The 18,892-nt window shown below is 47.0% G+C and overlaps 1 protein-coding gene across 3 annotated transcripts; it reads right to left on the bottom strand.

Moving 5' to 3' along the window:
• Positions 1-13,155: 13,155 nt before the first annotated feature.
• LOC123144890 (photosynthetic NDH subunit of lumenal location 3, chloroplastic) lies at positions 13,156-16,956 on the bottom strand. Of its 3 annotated transcripts, none has more exons than XM_044564142.1 (3): positions 16,732-16,956; positions 14,427-14,701; positions 13,156-13,604 (listed from the first exon to the last, which is right to left on the bottom strand). In XM_044564142.1, exons 2-3 carry the CDS (start codon positions 14,676-14,678, stop codon positions 13,497-13,499), a joined length of 360 nt encoding a protein of 119 aa, XP_044420077.1. In that variant the 5' UTR covers positions 14,679-14,701; positions 16,732-16,956; the 3' UTR covers positions 13,156-13,496. The 3 variants fall into 3 exon arrangements, with proteins under 3 accessions (XP_044420077.1, XP_044420076.1, XP_044420078.1); XM_044564141.1 differs by having other exon boundaries at positions 14,427-14,704; positions 16,732-16,860; XM_044564143.1 differs by lacking the exon at positions 16,732-16,956 and adding an exon at positions 16,273-16,697.
• Between the last annotated feature and the right edge of the window lie 1,936 nt (positions 16,957-18,892).

Genomic DNA, 18,892 nt, shown 5'->3' with positions numbered 1-18,892 from the left:
GAAACCGTAACCATCTATTGATCAACGAGCTAGTCAACTAGAGGCTTACTAGGGACATGGTGTTGTCTATGTATCCACACATGTATCTGAGTTTCCTATCAATACAATTCTAGCATGGATAATAAACGATTATCATGAACAAGGAAATATAATAATAACCAATTTATTATTGCCTCTAGGGCATATTTCTAACAGTCTCCCACTTGCACTAGAGTCAATAATCTAGTTCACATCACCATGTGATTAACACTCTTAGGTCACATCACCATGTGACCAACATCCAAAGAGTTTACTAGAGTCAACAGTCTAGTTCACATCTCTATGTGATTAACACTCAATGAGTTCTGGTTTGATCATGTTATGCTTGTGAGAGAGGTTATTAGTCAACGGGTCTGAACCTTCCAGATCCGTGTGTGCTTTACGAATATCTATGTCATCTTGTGGATGCTACCACACGCTACTTGGAGCCATTTCAAATAATTGCTCTACTATACGAATCCGGTTTACTACTCAGAGTCATCCGGATTAGTGTCAAAGTTCGCATCGACGTAACCCTTTACGACGAACTCCTTTTCACCTCCATAATCGAGAAAATTCCTTAGTCCACTAGATACTAAGGATAAGTTCGACCGCTGTCACGTGATCCATTCCCGGATCACTATTGTACCCCTTGACCAACTCATGGCAAGGCACACTTCATGTGCGGTACACAGCATAGCATACTGTAGAGCCTACGTCTGAAGCATAGGGGACGACCTTCGTCCTTTCTCTCTCTTCTGCTGTGGCCAGGTCCTGAGTCTTACTCAATACTCACACCTTGTGACACAGCCAAGAACTCCTTCTTTGCTGATCTATTTTGAACTCTTTCAAAATAATGTCAAGGTGTGCGTTCTTTGAAAGTGTCATCAGGCGTCTTGATCTATCTCTATAGATCTTGATGCCCAATATGTAAGCAGCTTTATCCAGGTCTTCCTTTGAAAAACTCCTTTCAAACAACCCTTTATGCTTTCCAGAAATTTTACATCATTTCGGATCAACAATATGTCATTCACATATACTTATCAGAAATGTTGTAGCGCTCCCACTCACTTTATTGTAAATACAAGTTTCTAACAAACTTTGTATAAACCCAAAAACTTTGATCACTCCATCAAAGCGTACATTCTGACTCCGAGATGCTTGCTCTAGTCCATGGAAGGATCGCTGGAGCTAGCATACCTTTTAGCATCCTTTAGGATCGACAAAACCTTTCTGATTGTATCACATACAACCTTTCCTTACGAAAACTGGTAAGGAAACTTGTTTTTGATATCCATCTGCCAGATTTCATAAATGCAGCTAATGCTAACATGATTCCGACGGACTTAAGCATCGCTATGGATGAGAAAATCTCATTGTAGTCAACTCCTTGAACTTGTGAAAATACTCTTTGCCACAAGTCGAGCTTCATAGACGGTAACATTACCGTCCATGTCCGTCTTCTTCTTAAAGAGCCATTTATCTCAATGGCTTGCCGATCATCGGGCAAGTTCACCAAAGTCCATGCTTTGTTCTGATACATGGATCCTATCTCGGATTTCATGGCTTCTAACCATTTGTCGGAATATGGGCCCACCATCGCTTCTCCATAGCTCGTAGGTTCATTGTTATCTAGCAACATGACTTCCAAGACAGGATCACGTTCCACTCCGAAGTAGCACGCATCCTCGTCGTCCTACGAGGTTTGGTAGTGACTTGATCCGAAGTTTCATGATCACTATCATAAGCTTCCACTTCAATTGGTGTAGGTGCCACAGGAACAACTTCCTGTGCCCTGCTACACACTAGTTGAAGTCATGGTTCAATAACCTTATCAAGTCTCCACCATCCTCCCACTCAATTCTTTTGAGAGAAACTTTTCCTCGAGAAAGGACTCGTTTCTAGAAGCAATTACTTTTGCTTCCAAATCTGAAATAGGAGGTATACCCAACTGTTTTGGGTATTCTATGAAGATGCATTTATCCGCTTTGGGTTCGAGCTTATCAGCCTGAAACTTTTTCATATAAGCATCGCAGCCCCAAACTTTTAAGAAACGACAGCTTAGGTTTCTCTAAACCATAGTTCATACGGTGTCGTCTCAATGGAATTGCGTGGTGCCCTATTTAAAGTGAATGCGGTTGTCTCTAATGCCTAACCCATAAACGATAGTGGTAATTCGATAAGAGACATCATGGCATGCACCATATCCAATAGGGTGCAGTTATGATGTTCGGACACACCATCACACTATGGTGTTCCAGGCGGTATTAATTGTGAAACACTTTCCACAATGTCTTAATTGTGTGCCAAACTCGTAACTCAGATACTCATCTCTATGATCATATCACAGACATCTTATCCTCTTGTCACAACGATCTTCAACTTCACTCTGAAATTACTTGAACCTTTCAATAATTCAGACTTGTGTTTCATCAAGTAAATACACTCAGCATCTACTCAAATCATCTGTGAAGTAAGAACATAACGATATCCACTGCATGCCTCAGCACTCATTGGACTGCATACATCAAAATGTATTACTTCCAATAAGTTGCTCTCTTGTTCCATCTTACTGAAAACGAGGCCTTTCAGTCATCTTGCCCATGTGGTATGATTTGCATGTCTCAAGTGATTCAAAATCAAGTGAGTCCAAACGAACCATCTGCATGGAGTTTCTTCATGCATATATACCAATAGACATGGTTCGCATGTCTCAATCTTTTCAAAAATGAGTGAGTCCAAAGATCCATCTACATGGAGCTTCTTCATGCGTTCTATACCAATATGACTCAAATGGCAGTGCCACAAGTATGTGGTACTATCATCACTATTTTATATCTTTTGGCACGAACATGTGTATCACTGCGATCGAGATTCATTTTAGGTGCAAGACCATTGAAGGTATTATTCAAATAAACAGAGTAACCATTATTCTCCTTAAATGAATAATCGTATTGCGATAAACATAATCCAATCATGTTTATGCTCAACGCAAACACCAAATAACAATTATTTAGGTTTAACACCAATCTCGATGGTAGAGGGAGCATGCGATGCTTGATCACATCAACCTTGGAAACACTTCCAACACATATCGTCATCTCACCTTTAGCTAGTCTCCGTTTATTCCGCGGCTTTTATTTCGAGTTACTAACACTTAGCAACCGAACCGGTATCTAATACCCTGGTGCTGCTAGGAGTACTAGTAAAGTACACATTCATATAATGTATATCCAATATACTTCTGTCGACCTTGCCTGCCTTCTCATCTACCAAGTATCTAGGGTAGTTCTGCTTCAGTGACCGTTCCCCTCATTACAGAAGCACTTAGACTCGGGTTTGGGTTCAACCTTGGGATTCTTCACTAGAGCAGCAAATGATTTGCTATTTCATGAAGTATCCCTTTTGCCCTTGCCCTTCTTGAAACTAGTGGTTTTACTAACCATCAACAATTGATGCTCCTATTTGATTTCTACTTTCGCGGTGTCAAACATCGCGAGTTGCTCAAGGATCATCATATATATCCCTGATATGTTATAGTTCATCACGAAGCTCTAATAGCTTGGTGGCAATGACTATGGAGAACCATCACTATCTCATCTGGAAGATTAACTCCCACTCGATTCAAGCGATTGTGGTACTCAGACAATCTGAGCACATGCTCAACGATTGATCTTTTCTCCCTCAGTTTGCAGGCTTAAGAAACTTGTCAGAGGTCTCATACCTCTTGACGTGGGCACTAGTCCGAAATCCCAATTTCAGTCTTCGGAACATCTCATATGTTCTGCGACGTTTCAAAAACCGTCTTTGGTGCCACAATTCTAAACCGTTAGCATTACGCACTGAACTATCACGTAGTCATCAAAACGTGTATGTCAGATGTTTCGCAACATCTACAGACGATGCTGAGGTTCAGCACACCGAGCGGTGCATTAAGGACATAAGCCTTCTGTGCAGCAATGAGGACAATCCTCAGTTTACGGACCCAGTCCGCATAATTGCTACTACCAACTTTCAACTTAATTTTCTCTAGGAACATATCTTAACCAGTAGAACTAAAGCGCAAGCTATGACATAATTTGCAAAGACCTTCTGACTATGTTCATGATAATTAAGTTCATCTGATTAATGAACTCCCACTCAGATAGACATCCCTCTAGTCATCTAAGTGATACATGATCCGAGTCAAACTAGGCCGTGTCCGATCATCACGTGAGACGGACTAGTCATCATCGGTGAACATCTCCATGTTGATCGTATCTACTATACGACTCATGTTCGACCTTTCGATCTCTTGTGTTCCGAGGCCATGTCTGTACATGCTAGGCTCGTCAAGTCAACCTAAGTGTTTCGCATGTGTTCCGAGGCCATGTCTGTACATGCTAGGCTCGTCAACACCCGTTGTATTCGAACGTTAGAATCTATCACACCCGATCATCACGTGGTGCTTCGAAACAACGAACCTTCGCAACAGTGCACAGTTAGGGGGAACACGTCTCTTGAAATTTTAGTGAGGGATCATCTTATTTATGCTACCGTCGTTCTAAGCAAATAAGATGTAAACATGATAAACATCACATGCAAATCATAAAGTGACGTGATATGGCCAATATCATCTTGCGCCTTTGATCTCCATCTTTGAGGCGCGGCATGATCACCTTCGTCACCGGCATGACACCATGATCTCCATCATTGTGTCTTCATGAAGTTGTCTCGCCAACTATTACTTCTACTACTATGGCTAACGATTAGCAATAAAGTAAAGTAATTACATGGCGTTTTCATTGACACGCAGGTCATACAATAAATTAAGACAACTCCTATGGCTCCTGCCGGTTGTCATACTCATCGACATGCAAGTCGTGATTCCTATTACAAGAACATGATCAATCTCATACATCACATATATCATTCATCACATCCTTTTGGCCATATCACATCACATAGCATACCCTGCAAAAACAAGTTAGACGTCCTCTAATTGTTGTTGCATGTTTTACGTGGCTGCTATGGGTTTCTAGCAAGAACGTTTCTTACCTATGCAAAAGCCACAACGTGATATGCCAATTTCTATTTAACCTTCATAAGGACCCTTTTCATCGAATCCGATCCGACTAAAGTGGGAGAGACAGACACCCGCTAGCCACCTTATGCAACTAGTGCATGTCAGTCGGTGGAACCTGTCTCACGTAAGTGTACGTGTAAGGTCGGTTCGGGCCGCTTCATCCCACGATGCCGCCGAATCAAGATAAGACTAGTAACGGCAAGTAAATTGAACAAATCATCGCCCACAACTACTTTGTGTTCTACTCGTGCATAGAATCTACGCATAGACCTGGCTCATGATGCCACTGTTGGGGAACGTAGCAGAAATTCAAAATTTTCTACGCATCACCAAGATCAATCTATGGAGTAATCTAGCAACGAGGGGAAGGGGAGTGCATCTACATACCCTTGTAGATCGCGAGCGGAAGCGTTCAAGAGAACGGGGTTGATGGAGTCGTACTCGTCGTGATCCAAATCACCGATGATCCTAGCGCCGAACGGACGGCACCTCCGCGTTCAACACACGTACGGAGCAGCGACGTCTCCTCCTTCTTGATCCAGCAAGGGGGAGGAGAGGTTGATGGAGATCCAGCAGCACGACGGCGTGGTGGTGGAAGTAGCGGGATTCCAACAGGGCTTCGCCAAGCGCAAGCGGGGAGGAAGAGGTGTCACGGGAGGGAGAGGGAGGCGCCAGGGCTTTGATATTGCTGCCCTCCCTCCCCCCCACTATATATAGGGCCAAGGGAGAGGGGGGTGCAGCCTTGGCCCTTCCTCCAAGGAAGGGTGCGGCCAGGGAGGAGTCCATCCTCCCCAAGGCACCTCGGAGGTGCCTTCCCCCCTTAGGACTCTCCCTTTCCCTTATCTCTTGGAGCATGGGCCTCTTGGGGCTGGTGCCCTTGGCCCATATAGGCCAAGGCGCACCCCCTACAGCCCATGTGGCCCCCCGGGGCTGGTGGACCCCCTTGGTGGACCCCCGGACCCCTTTCGGCACTCCCGGTACAATACCGATAAAGTGCGAAACCTTTCCGGCGACCAAAATAAGACTTCCCATATATAAATCTTTACCTCCGGACCATTCCGGAACTCCTCGTGACGTCCGGGATCTCATCCGGGACTCCGAACAACTTTCGGGTTACCGCATACTAATATCTCTATAACCCTAGCGTCACCGAACCTTAAGTGTGTAGACCCTACGGGTTCGGGAGACATGCAGACATGACCGAGACGACTCTCCGGTCAATAACCAACAGCGGGATCTGGATACCCATGTTGGCTCCCACATGCTCCCTCGATGATCTCATCGGATGAACCACGATGTCGAGGATTCAATCAATCCCGTATCCAATTCCCTTTGTCAATCGGTATGGTACTTGCCCGAGATTCGATCGTCGGTATCCTGATACCTTGTTCAATCTCGTTACCGGCAAGTCTCTTTACTCGTTCCGTAACTCACATCATCTCGTGATCAACTCCTTGGTCACATTGTGCACATTATGATGATGTCCTACCGAGTGGGCCCAGAGATACCTCTCCGTTTACACGGAGTGACAAATCCCAGTCTCGATTCGTGCCAACCCAACAGACACTTTCAGAGATACCTGTAGTGCACCTTTATAGCCACCCAGTTACGTTGTGACGTTTGGTACACCCAAAGCATTCCTACGGTATCCGGGAGTTGCACAATCTCATGGTCTAAGGAAATGATACTTGACATTAGAAAAGCTCTTAGCAAACGAACTACACGATCTTGTGCTAGGCTTAGGATTGGGTCTTGTCCATCATATCATTCTCCTAATGATGTGATCCCGTTATCAATGACATCCAATGTCCATGGTCAGGAAACCGTAACCATCTATTGATCAACGAGCTAGTCAACTAGAGGCTTACTAGGGACATGGTGTTGTCTATGTATCCACACATGTATCTGAGTTTCCTATCAATACAATTCTAGCATGGATAATAAACGATTATCATGAACAAGGAAATATAATAATAACCAATTTATTATTGCCTCTAGGGCATATTTCTAACACAGGCATCAAAATCATGGATTCGGCCTTAATGTCCAGAGTCTGTATAAGAGAGAGGAGCCTATCCTTCTCAATCTTATACACCCCACTAAGGTGCTTAGCCCAACCCCGCAAGAAGCTTCTCAAATTCCTAATCTTATTTTTCCAACGCTCAACCGCAGTCCTCCCTCCTACACCCTTCGCCCATTCCCTAGCGATCAGGTCCAAGAACCCTTCGCGTTCGAACCAGGCCATCTCAAAAGAAAAGGTGTTTTTGTTTCCCACATGGTTCGGCTCCCCCGAGTCGACGAACAAGGGTGTGTGATCGGAAAAACCCCGCGAAAGAGCTTGAACCGTCACCAGCGGGAACTTCTGTTCCCACTCCACACTCGCGAGAACTCGATCAAGCTTTTCGTAAGTCGGGTTGGGCAAAGAATTAGCCCAGGTAAACTTTCTACCAGAAAGCTCTATCTCCCTCAGATCCAAGCTTTCAATAATAGTATTGAACATGAACGACCACCTGCCGTCAAAGTTATCATTATTCTTCTCCTCTCTCCTCCTAATGATGTTGAAATCACCCCCAACTAAGATTGGAAGCTGCTCGGACCCACAAATCCAAACAAGATCCGCCAAAAACTCCGGTTTAAGCTCGGGCTGTGCGGCACCATAAACCGCCACCAACGCCCAGTTGAAACCATCAACCTTAGACCTGACTCGAAACTTAACCGCGAAGTCGCCCATCACTACACTACGGACTTCAAGCGAATCGCATCTCACACCCAGCAAGATACCACCCGATCTTCCTCGCGGAGGAAGGCAATGCCAATCAAAATCAACACCACCCGCAAGAGAGGAGAGAAACTGGGGCGCAAAGTTGTCTCTACCAGTTTCCGATAGAGCAATAAAATCTAAACGATGCTCCAGAGATGCCTCAGCAAGAAACCTTCTTTTAGGCAAGTCTTTCAGACCTCTGCTATTCCAAAAGATTCCTTTCATCACTCATCATGAAAATTTTTAGTAGTCCGAATCCTAGCACTCCTACGAACTGCAGAATCGGGATAAATTTTCCGTTTCCACTTGCGCTTTGGTTTACTAGGTCCTGACTCCCGATCCTCATAACCGGGCTCAGCGGAGCAAACAACTGCATTATCTATGGGCATATCATTGTCCTCAGACTCATGATTGGAGGGTGCTAGATCCACACACATATTATCAAGCACTCTGACCCCTAATGCATCAATCTCATTATCATTCATGGGTTTAACCGCGGCAAGATTACGAATAGTCTCTAAGGCACGCTCCACCTCCAAATCTAACAAATCATTCACCGAATTGGAAATCTCACTATCTGTAGCCCCAAGTGAAACTCCTAATTGGTTTGCATTATTTATAATTTCCTCATTAGAAAATGCAATAAAGAATTAGATATGTTGACAGACATACCAGTAGAGATCTCAGCATCATGAAGCTTGGCCGCCCTCATAACGCACCTCTGCTGCATGTCATCGACCTCCGGAACCTCCTGAATGCGAGCACTCATCCGCCTCCCCGTCGAGGCCGGGTCCGGGATCCCGCCAAAAGCAACAACCTCCTCCCTAGTAACTCCTCGCGCTGAAACCCGCGAAGGGTCAACCAAGGTTACCGGAGGAGGCGGCTGCGGGCTCCCATACCCCTCGGACAAGTGCCCCAAGCCGAGACCCATAGCAACGGGTACGCTGGGAGGGAGGATGGCGGGGGCCGCCTGCCCTAGCCCTCCTCCCGCCACACCCTTCGGCGAAGAATGGGTCGTCATCATCGCAGGAGACGCGGTCCTCCTGACCGCCGAAAAGGGAGGAGGAGCCAGGGCCACCTGCCCCAAACCCCCCACCCCCAGCGTCTCTGAAAGCGCGGGTGCCGCCTCCACGACCGGAGGAGACGCAGTCCTCCTTATCGCCAACGAGGAAGGAGGAGTCAGGGCCACCTGCCCCAAACCCCCCTCCCCCGACTCTCAGAAGACGCGGGCGCCGCCACGACCGAAGGAGATGCGGTTCTCCTGACCACCGACGAGGAAGGAGGAGTCAGGGCCACCTGCCCCAAACCCCCCTCCCCCAACGCCTCAGAAGACGCGGCCGCCGCCGCCACGCCCGAAGGAGAGAGAGCTGAAGCCGCTTGCCTCGGGCCCCCTCTCCCAGCACCCGCCGATCCTGCCATGACCAGCGATGCCGACGTCAGGATAGTGAAGAGGGAAGTCGAAGCCACCTGCCCCGAACCCCCTCCCCCACGCCCCACCTCAGCCACAACCGTTATCTCCGGAACCTCGACCTCAGGTGAAGCAACCGCCGGCTCCCCGTCCCCAGAGCCAGCCAAAGTCCTCACGGACGATGTCCTCGCCAAGCATCCAGCCAGGGCCTCACCGGCATCCTCGAACTCCAGCAAAGGTAGTGAATACTCAAACACATCATCAGAATCTACCCGGTCACTCCAAAGTCTGGGAGGGGCAGAGGCTGGCTCAAAGGACCCAAACCGCAACGAAGTCATAGGCACCGATGGTGAGGGTGCCAGCTCAACCCCGGTCCCATCCCCGGACTGAGCCACAGGACGAGAGCCGTTAGCCCCCTCACGAGTCGACTCATCAGTCGGTGCCCCCTCAGCTCCCGCATTGTCGTCCCCCTCGTGCATATCAACATCATTCCCCATCAATGCCTCGGCAGTGAATCCTACCAACGCATTACAGTAGCACACGCGGGAAAATATCAGGTGCTCCCAAGCTTGGGTACTCCCGATGCACAATGTTTTTAAATGTTTCAAAAAAATCTGACAAAAAGTGTGAATGTTCATAAGGTATGTGACTACACCCCTAAAAATTTCTGGTCCAAACTCGAAACGCACATTAACAAACAAAAATGTGAAATCCAGCATGAATAGCGTAAAGAAAAGAGAAATGACAAAAAGCAACATTGACACTATTCACATCCGGATTTCACTTTTTTGTTTCTCAATATGCATGTCGAGTTTGGATATGAAATTTTGAGGGGTTGTAGTCACATTCCTTGTGGATGTTCATATTTTTTCCCTATTTTTTGCAACATTTAAGAATTATTTTTCTGAATTTGGAGCACGGGAGTACACCAAGCTTGGGAGCACATGATACTTTCCCCAGCACACGCATGGTTCATCCAGCTGCCGCGGCCGACTCCTCCCAAGTACTGCCCGCTGTTGGCTTGCTCACATCGTGCGCTAGCTTGACGACCCTAGCATCCGTTGCTAGTTTGCCCCTGTAATCAGTCCATGTAACAGAAGGGTCAGATTAAAACAAGAACACACGAGACCCGACTCATCGCTGGAAGAAACCTACCACGCCTCCGCCTAGCTACAGCCGCCGCCTCCAAACAAACTAAGATTGTCTGCTTCCCGCCGGCGCTGGTGCCGGTCCGTCCCGTCTCCGGTGGCCTTAGGGTCATGGAGGCGGAGTGGATCTCAGCCCTTGCCGGTGGGAGGGCTTCATTTTTAAATCTGTTTTTGAGCTTTGTTAGGATTTGTGTCCTGCTCAGGAAGGCGAGACGGCGGCGGGTCCCTGAAGATGGAATAAAGGTCTCCCCGCCTAGCCCCCGTTCCGGTGATGCGTCTAGCATCATCGGTGGGCGTGTGGAAGTGCGTCTGCAGCGGATCTGTCTTTGGTGGATTTGCTCGGATCTGTTCGTCGTTCGTCTTCGTTCGTGTGTCTTCAAGTTGGATTCTTTTGATCTACACTCTTCATCTGCGACGGTTGCTGTTCTGGTGCGTTGGTTCTATGGGGCCTTAGCACGACGACTTTTCGACTGTCTACTACAACAACGTTTGCCCGGCTCCGGCGAGGGAGGGGCGATGACAGCGGCGCGCCTTCGGCTCGCTTCAGTGCTTGTAATTGTCGCTAGGTGGTCTACGGATCTGGATGTAATTTTTATTATTTTTAGTGTTCGTTGTACTACCATGATTGAAATGAATAGATTGAAAGTTTTTCCCGATAAAAAAATTAAAACAAGGACACACTCACGCGAAGACACCAGAACCAACTGGAGCTGCAAACTTGCAGAAAGGATCTTCAAACAATGAAGAATACAGTCACGCCCCTGGAGGCTCCAAAGACAGCCGCACGCATCTGGCCGCCGCCGCCGCGGTCGACGCTGCGAATCCATCCGTGAGCAGGAGAAGCACCTTGCAGGAATCTGCACTGTGTGAGATGCAACGGAAGCCACTACGAACGGAGGCAGCAAACTGATGAATGCTATCGGCCGGGAAGACACCCCGCGCTCCACCGCCCTGGATCTCCTTCTCCAGCAAGAAGGGCCACCAGATCCCCCGTCCAGCTAGCTACAAACCGGTCTCCAGAACCGGGCATCTGCAAGTCGCGGTGAACCAAACCTTAGCCGCAGCACCTGTACAACTCCTCACAAGCCCATTGACAGCTCCAGGGCGAGAACCATGGAGGCGGGGACGGGGCCGAAGGACAAAAGGACGATGTCGTCACCGCCGCCTCAACAGCATCGACCAGACCACACAGACCCATAGGCTCCTCGCTGTCGCCAGCGAGACGGAGCAGTAGCGAGGACCACTTTATTGGACGCGACGGCGCTGCCCAACCAACCCCTATCTACATGCCGGCGAAGTCCAGGGGCTCCCCCACGCCTCCTGGCAGCCATCGAAGAGGAGCGGCGAGATTGACGGCGGAAGAACCAAAATCGCCTCCCGGTCACTCCCTCGACTGAGCGGAGAGGATAATGACGTTTCTCCATAAGTGAGGCGGGTTGCCTCCAGTGCGTTGGATAGAGATCCGATGGTCTAAAATGCTGGAGGGCAGGCACACCATCACCACCAACTGAAAATTTTATAGTACTCCCTCCGTTCACTTTTGTAAGACCTTTTAGACATTTAAGACCGCACCTAAAACAGTTCAATTTCAGCTGTCCTAAAGGACTTACAAAAGTGAACAGAGGGAGGGAGTAGTAGAGATAGAGATACACCGTCGGCTGGAGTTTGAAAAATACACTCAACGGTAATGAAAAGGGATGTCTGCAAGAATGCAAAGGCCTCGTCATGCAATGCTTTGAAGACCGCAATAGTCACTCACCACTATCTATGAGATCTAGAACCCGCTGAAAGAACATCGGTTGAGGCATCATCCAACCAGTGGCGGAGCTTGAAGCTCATTGATGGAATGAGCAGGCTGGGTGGGCCAAACAAAAAGAAAGGGCCCGTGGGCTGGTTTTCCAAGGTCCAGAAGTAAAAAAAATAAGTCCAAAAATTTGCAAATACTGAGCGGACCACGGTATATTTGGTCTTGCCATAGCTCCACCGGTGGTGCATCCAACATAATGCAGGCTTGTAATCCTTCACCACCAATCCAAAGGGTTCTAGAAACGGGGTCTTTGCCTCCCATTGCTTGACACACCTACTACCAAGAACCGAAGAGAGTCAACAGGCTCTTGTCGACCCATGCTGCCAGGAGAGAAAAACCAAGGGAAAACAAATTCCTATTAAATCCAAGAACAAAGAAAGGGCAGGTCTCCACTCCTCTGGTCAGAAAGGGCGGGTCTCCACTCCTCTGGCCGCCTACGATGCCGGTTGCGTGAAGAACCCTAAGCGCTGGGGCGTAGTGAGACATCTAATAGCTTTTCAATTGTTAAGACACGTATCAAAATTGATGCCAAAGCTTTGCTACATTGCTCATTGCTAGTGTGCCCGCGGTTCCCATTCATTCCTGGTGGCACGTAGTGTTTTAAGAGGTCAAATTGGCCGAACCAGTACCGCAGTATCATCGACTGGAGCAACCTGCTATGATCAAATGATTATTATCCCTGGCGCTGGCTAAGGGCCCGTTCGGATCGTCTCCTGCAGCCAGCTTCAGCGTCTCCCCACAAAATCGGGCCATCAAACAACTGCCCCGAACAGGCTTCAGGCTCCCTTCCTGGGCTGCCAGCCCATGCAGCAGAACTTGGAGCGCCGAACGCTCCTGGCTCCCGTGGGAAGCTGGCTAGCGCTGGCTCCCACGAGAAGCTGGCTGCGCGGGAGCCAGGCGAGCTCCCGAACGGGGCCTAAATTCCATGAAATTTGGCAACGATTTCCGTCAGGTAAACGCGGACATATAATTAAAATCAGAAACAAAACAGGAGAAAACTTTGCTGGAGATAACCACACGCTAGGTATTATTTCTCTTGCTCTGCTTCAACCGCGGAGATATTTGGACCATGTATGTACACAGGTGCTCTAGCCAGTGCTCATCTGGAAAATGCCCATGTGAGTTTCAGGCACATACGTTCCTTACATAAAGACTCATCCCTCTGCAAGAGTTTCTGTCACGACTCCATCCTTTCCTTGCTATCCAGAAGATGCAAATGCTGTGTCTGCTTGATCCTGCCTCACAGCATCGCATCGCAGTACAGGGCCACATGGCATGAGCCCAACATGCTACTGCGGCGGCGCAAGGGCCGCGAGCAACTCACGGAGAGCCTGAGCGGTGTCGTTGTAGCACATCTTCACGACGGGGACGCTTCGGCTCGTCACCGCATCGCCCAGCTGCCATTTGTGCAGGATCAGTTTTATGTCAAAAGCATCAAACACGTCCACAAAATAAACAAACAAACTGAACAGACCACTTCTGTGTCGTTCTACAACTTAATTCTGCACGCAAGGACTCAACTACAGAAGTTTGAGATTTTGTATGTTTTCATCATGACCAGTTTGCCGCATTGCTAGTTGAGCGATCTGAACAAAATGCAATCGCATTTATTGCATGATCTGAGTGAAGAACCATACAAACTTGGTAAAGGGGCACAAGAATGATCTGCGATTGAGACATCTTGAAGATCTAATTGGTACCTCATGATATGGGAAATCGAGGCTGAGAAGGTTCTCTAACTCTCAAGAGTCAAGAGTACTATTCTCATGTACTTTTACTCACAGTTAGAACTTACTAACAGTGGAACCAGTGGTTCGTAAATATGACATAAACATGCCAAAACAAGGGTAATTTAAAGCAGTTTAACTTCCCATGGACACTGGTTATCAGAGTTCAGAAACAGCATCCACATTGAAAAATTTCTGAATTTGCTACATGATATATAAGAAGGAAATTCTTACACAGTTAAGACCACTACAATGATTGCCAAAAGAAAAGGACCACTACCATGTGTGTGGTGAGAAATAGATCGTATTTGTTTCTAAGATTGACTCATAGGTGTGCCTAATATAATAAATCTTAGTAAGTGCACACCTGGCAGGTGCCTCGATAAGAAATTTGTAAAATAAGTGTCGTGCGCTGTATTTTCAAGTAAATCATCTTGGTTTGCTTGCAAGAAAATCTACCGAAATTTAAGGGAGAAGACAACAATCAATCACCTCATCCGTGCAGTAGAAGAATTTGTTGGCGAGAAGGGTGAGCGCCTTCCTGCGCTCATCGTTCTCACTTCGGGAGATCACACGGCTCAGATCAATGTACAAGAAGGTCGCCTTCAGCCGGAGGTCCCTCCAGACCAAGTCCCATGAGTCATCGTCCAGATCAGTCACCAGATCCTCCTCCATCGACAGAAGTTGGCCGGCGCAGCTCTTGATCCGGCAAACGCACCCCTTGAGCTCCATCCCTTCATCCATTGCTGCTTCTGTGTCCTTTGCCCCTGCTTGCATATGACAAAATATCAGAGCCAATGATGTGGATGTATTTATGGAAAGGCAAAAAGAAACTGATTCTTGGAGCATGTCTAGAAGCAACAGATGTCAGCATGTGCATCACAGGAAAGAGGCCATGTAATGCAGCAAGGGCAAAGTGGTCAGTGCAGAACACCACAAGATTGGCTAAGGATGAGACCTTTCTCAACGTTGCTGGGCATATTAAACAAGACAAGAGAAAGGACGAAAAGGGAAGCCAAATTCGGCTACCTTGTCTATCTTCAGATATCATCAAGGAAGGTGGCAGCACAAGAAGCTACCACGAATTGCCCCAAGGAAAACATGCATATATGAGAGAGATAATCACAAGTGTTACCCTTTTTTTCGGCGAGAAACCGTCACCCTTTGCAACCATAAGAATTCAGAGGGCAAGGAGAAGGTCAGAAACTTGGGAAATGAGATAGGGGGACATTATAGTGTGCCAATATAGACTACGGAAACTAAGTAATAAACTTGGGCTTCTGTTATTTATTTCAGAAAATTATAAAGAATGGAGTAAAAAAGTATATAATGACAAAATAGATATGCAAACAAATATCGTAGTACAAGTTTGATATTTCAGAAATGACGTATTTATCACCCATGAATTCCCTAAAAAATGACCATTCTTTCAACCCTCTATTTTGAACTTTTTAATATCATCTATCCGCTGTTTGACAACAACGTCGGATCGTTACTTTCAAAGTTTCTCAACAAAACATCTTGGATTCAGTACTGTTTCCCCATTCAATACTGTTTTTCTTAATTATTTTGGTACATACTTTAAGTGTCAGAAAGTTTAGATTAGTTGACCTCACAGCCACAGGGTTTTGGTTCTAGCTCGGCCACTGTCTGTATGACTATGACATCATGAAAATGACAGTCTCACCTGCTTATCAAACGTGGAACGTGGGTGGAAAGCACAAATCTTTACTCTAAACTCTAAAGTAGTTTGCGCGAACTGACAGTAACATTCTCAGTGGGAGGTGCAGTGTAATATGTTTCAAATGCTAAGCAAGTCAAAAGGAGAAGAGTTTGGTAATGTCAATGAGGGGGGCCACGGAAAGGTAAAGCGCACGAATTAGCTTACTAAGTAAGTACTACTAGAAACAGGGAATGGATCAAACTGTTGTAGTTAAAAGATCAATACGACGATCAGATATTCAGATTAAACGCGTCTACTAACTCTCCATTTGACAATCATTCCTTCAGAGTTCTTTTGAACCTCGACAAAACATCTTGGATTTATAACTGAAATAAAACAAAAGGTTGACTGACGGAAGTTGGAAATCGCTACGACTTTTCTCGCAGAACAAAAGGGACCATTCGTAGCAGAGAAGAAAGAATCTCAACGGGACGAAAAGGAGCGGCATGAATGAACTCAATCCAATCGATCGAGCGAGTCTGATCGAACAGGATCAGGATCGGCCGATCGGATTCAGCTTGTTCCAGATCACGGCGAGAGAGAAGCAAACGAAACGGCATTAGAGGCGAAGCAACCAACATAGATTCCCTTCCCCCCAACAGTGGCTCCACTTACCAGGAACCAAATCAGGCTCTTCTCAGTTCCCCTCTCCCCTCCTCTCCTTCCCCGATAAATGCCAAGAGACTGGGTGGGTTAAACGGATGACCCCACAAGAAGGAAAATAAAAAGATCTTCAAAAGATGTGGAAGGGGGTGAATTGTTGCATGATGAAGGGGAAATAAGGCGAGGAAGCTGGCTGTTCTTAACGGAAGACGCCTCAAAAAAGTAAAAAAATTAAAAATTGGCCCCTTATTTGTCCCTAAATTTAAGGCTCAAACGATAGTCGAGGTTAAATAAATGGGGGGAATTTGGAGCAGCAACGCCTGCTTCCGCCGCTGTTCCCGTCCCACTCTGTCAGCCCCTCCTCCATTGCAAATCGACCGATTAAATTAAATCCCAGCTGGTAATGTCAATTAGGTGCAGTGCAGGAATAAGCCACGAGGTGCGGAGAAACAAGGAGCGTGCGTGGCGTACCTCGACCTCGACGGCGTCGGTAGAAGAGGAGGGAGGGAGGGGAGGGGGCTCCTCTCCTGCTGCGCGGTCTCCTAGGCACCAATACTGAGAGAGAGAGAGAGAGACCACGATCTAGTACGACGGGAAGGACGACGAGCTTTATGTTGGTCGTCAGTTTTATTATACTCCTATATGCTACCCTGCGTACTGTATCTGGTGGGCACGGCCAAAGTCGCTAGCTAGGACCGATTATCTGTGAGAGGTGGCGATGCGAAGCCTCCCCAGTCCCCATGCATTTGTCACTGTCCCGGTTTGGGTGTCGATGGGGGGCACGGACACGTCTTGTTTGCAAACTGTAGAATCCATTTTCAGATTAGTTTTTTTTCTTTTCTTTTTGAAAGGGTGGTAAAAGTTCCGCCTCATCTTTTCGGTCAACAAGCCGACAATGCGGCGAGAAGCCTCTAGACTACTTTCACGGCCTGACTGACCTCAGGTGTTTGGCGTTCGTCATCGTCCAAAGCACGGCTTTATTCTTAAATCTTACTTGTTATGGCATTTCGCATGGAGGAGACATTCTTAACCATCTTTGCATTTCTCTTGTTTCGAATTTTCCACGGAGCCAACATGATGAGGGAAACGATCCCCTTCCTCGGATTTCCGTTGATGTTGACGAGGGAGTGCCACCAATCTTGAACTGGATCGAGATTGTTCTAATCATCAGTGTGCATCTCAAGAAGCCCAAGCCATACCCTAAGCTCATTCCAAACAATGCCTCGTGAAGAATATGTGCCTGTATTTTCAATTCTCTTTTCCACAGGTGGCACAATTAGGCCCACCCCCCCCCCCCTCCCCGTGTTGCAAGCGGTCGGTCGTTTATAATTGGTCTTGGAAGATGAACCACACAAAGATTTATGTCTCGGAGGAGGCCAGTTACACCACACGGTCCTCTTCGTCAATGAGGAGTTCGAGGGCTCAAGATGCTTGTGGTACGCAAAAGATGCCAAGTTCACTCAAGGTGTTGAGGTTCCAAAAATTACTACCCTAAGCGATAATGTGGACTTCATGTAGATTGAACCATAACTCAAAGAAAAATCAACGATGTGTTGCACCGTGAGGCATAGATTTATAATAATGTTGGCAATCTGAACCTCATTCTCAAATAGCGTTCTAAACGGTTAGATATCTGCTCTTGGAAATTGCGGAGTTATATCTTTTGGCTTATGCACCCAAGCCACAACAAGAGCCGGACGGGGGCAGTTTCATCATTGCCAATTGAGCACGGTGCTTTCATAAAATAGGACCACGTCATGGTCATCACAAGGGTGTCCAAAAACCACCCAAGCAAAATGGATGGGAGGGGGTCTCCCCGACTTTGCATCAAACTTTTTGGCATGGGTTCAACGACGTAACAAATGGTTGACTAACGTGGTGCACGATAGGCACAGAAAACGTAAGGTGACGGCTTTCATCATCGTGCTTATCTCTTGAGAAATTTGGAATGAGCGTAGTGTGAGGGTCTTCAACAACATATCTACGTCCTCTTCCCATCATCTTCTCCAAAATCCGCAATGAGGTGCGCAACTAGGTGTTGGTGGGGCGACATATTTGTGAATATTATGCCGAGAAGTAGGCTTTTAAATTTTGGTCTTCGGGCTATAAGACATTTTTAAACACTCTCTTACTTAATGATGCGGCTAATCTTTTCCCCTTTTCATAAAAAGGGCAATTTTACCATGGCCAATGGAGACATGGTTATTTCATAAAACATGTCCATGTCATGGTCACCACAAGGGTGTCCAAGACCCACCCATCCACAAGGGGGTCTTCCCAACTTCACGGCGAACTCTTGATATGGTTTTAATGACATCAAAAGTTGATGTACCGGCGTGGTGCACGACGACACAACTGGCGTGTCACATCATGCTTGTCTGTGTTGAATTATAGATGGGCCTTGGGCTCATATAAATAATAATTCTTGGTTAATCTCTAAGGCTCATGTAGGTCGTGCAAGGTGGTGAGAAGTTTAGTACCACTTCACAAGTGGAGGAGAGCTGACACCCCTTTATAAGGGTTTCTCATCCACGTGCTATGGGGAGCTTGAGAAGCGGAGCGTGCTAGGAAACGTAGTAGAAAACAAAAATCCGCGCCCTACGCACACCCAAGATCAACATGAAGACGCGGA

This window comes from Triticum aestivum, chromosome 6D, assembly GCF_018294505.1.
Source record: "Triticum aestivum cultivar Chinese Spring chromosome 6D, IWGSC CS RefSeq v2.1, whole genome shotgun sequence".
Classification (NCBI taxonomy): Eukaryota; Viridiplantae; Streptophyta; class Magnoliopsida; order Poales; family Poaceae; genus Triticum; species Triticum aestivum.
This window is presented reverse-complemented; position numbering and strand designations above follow the sequence as displayed.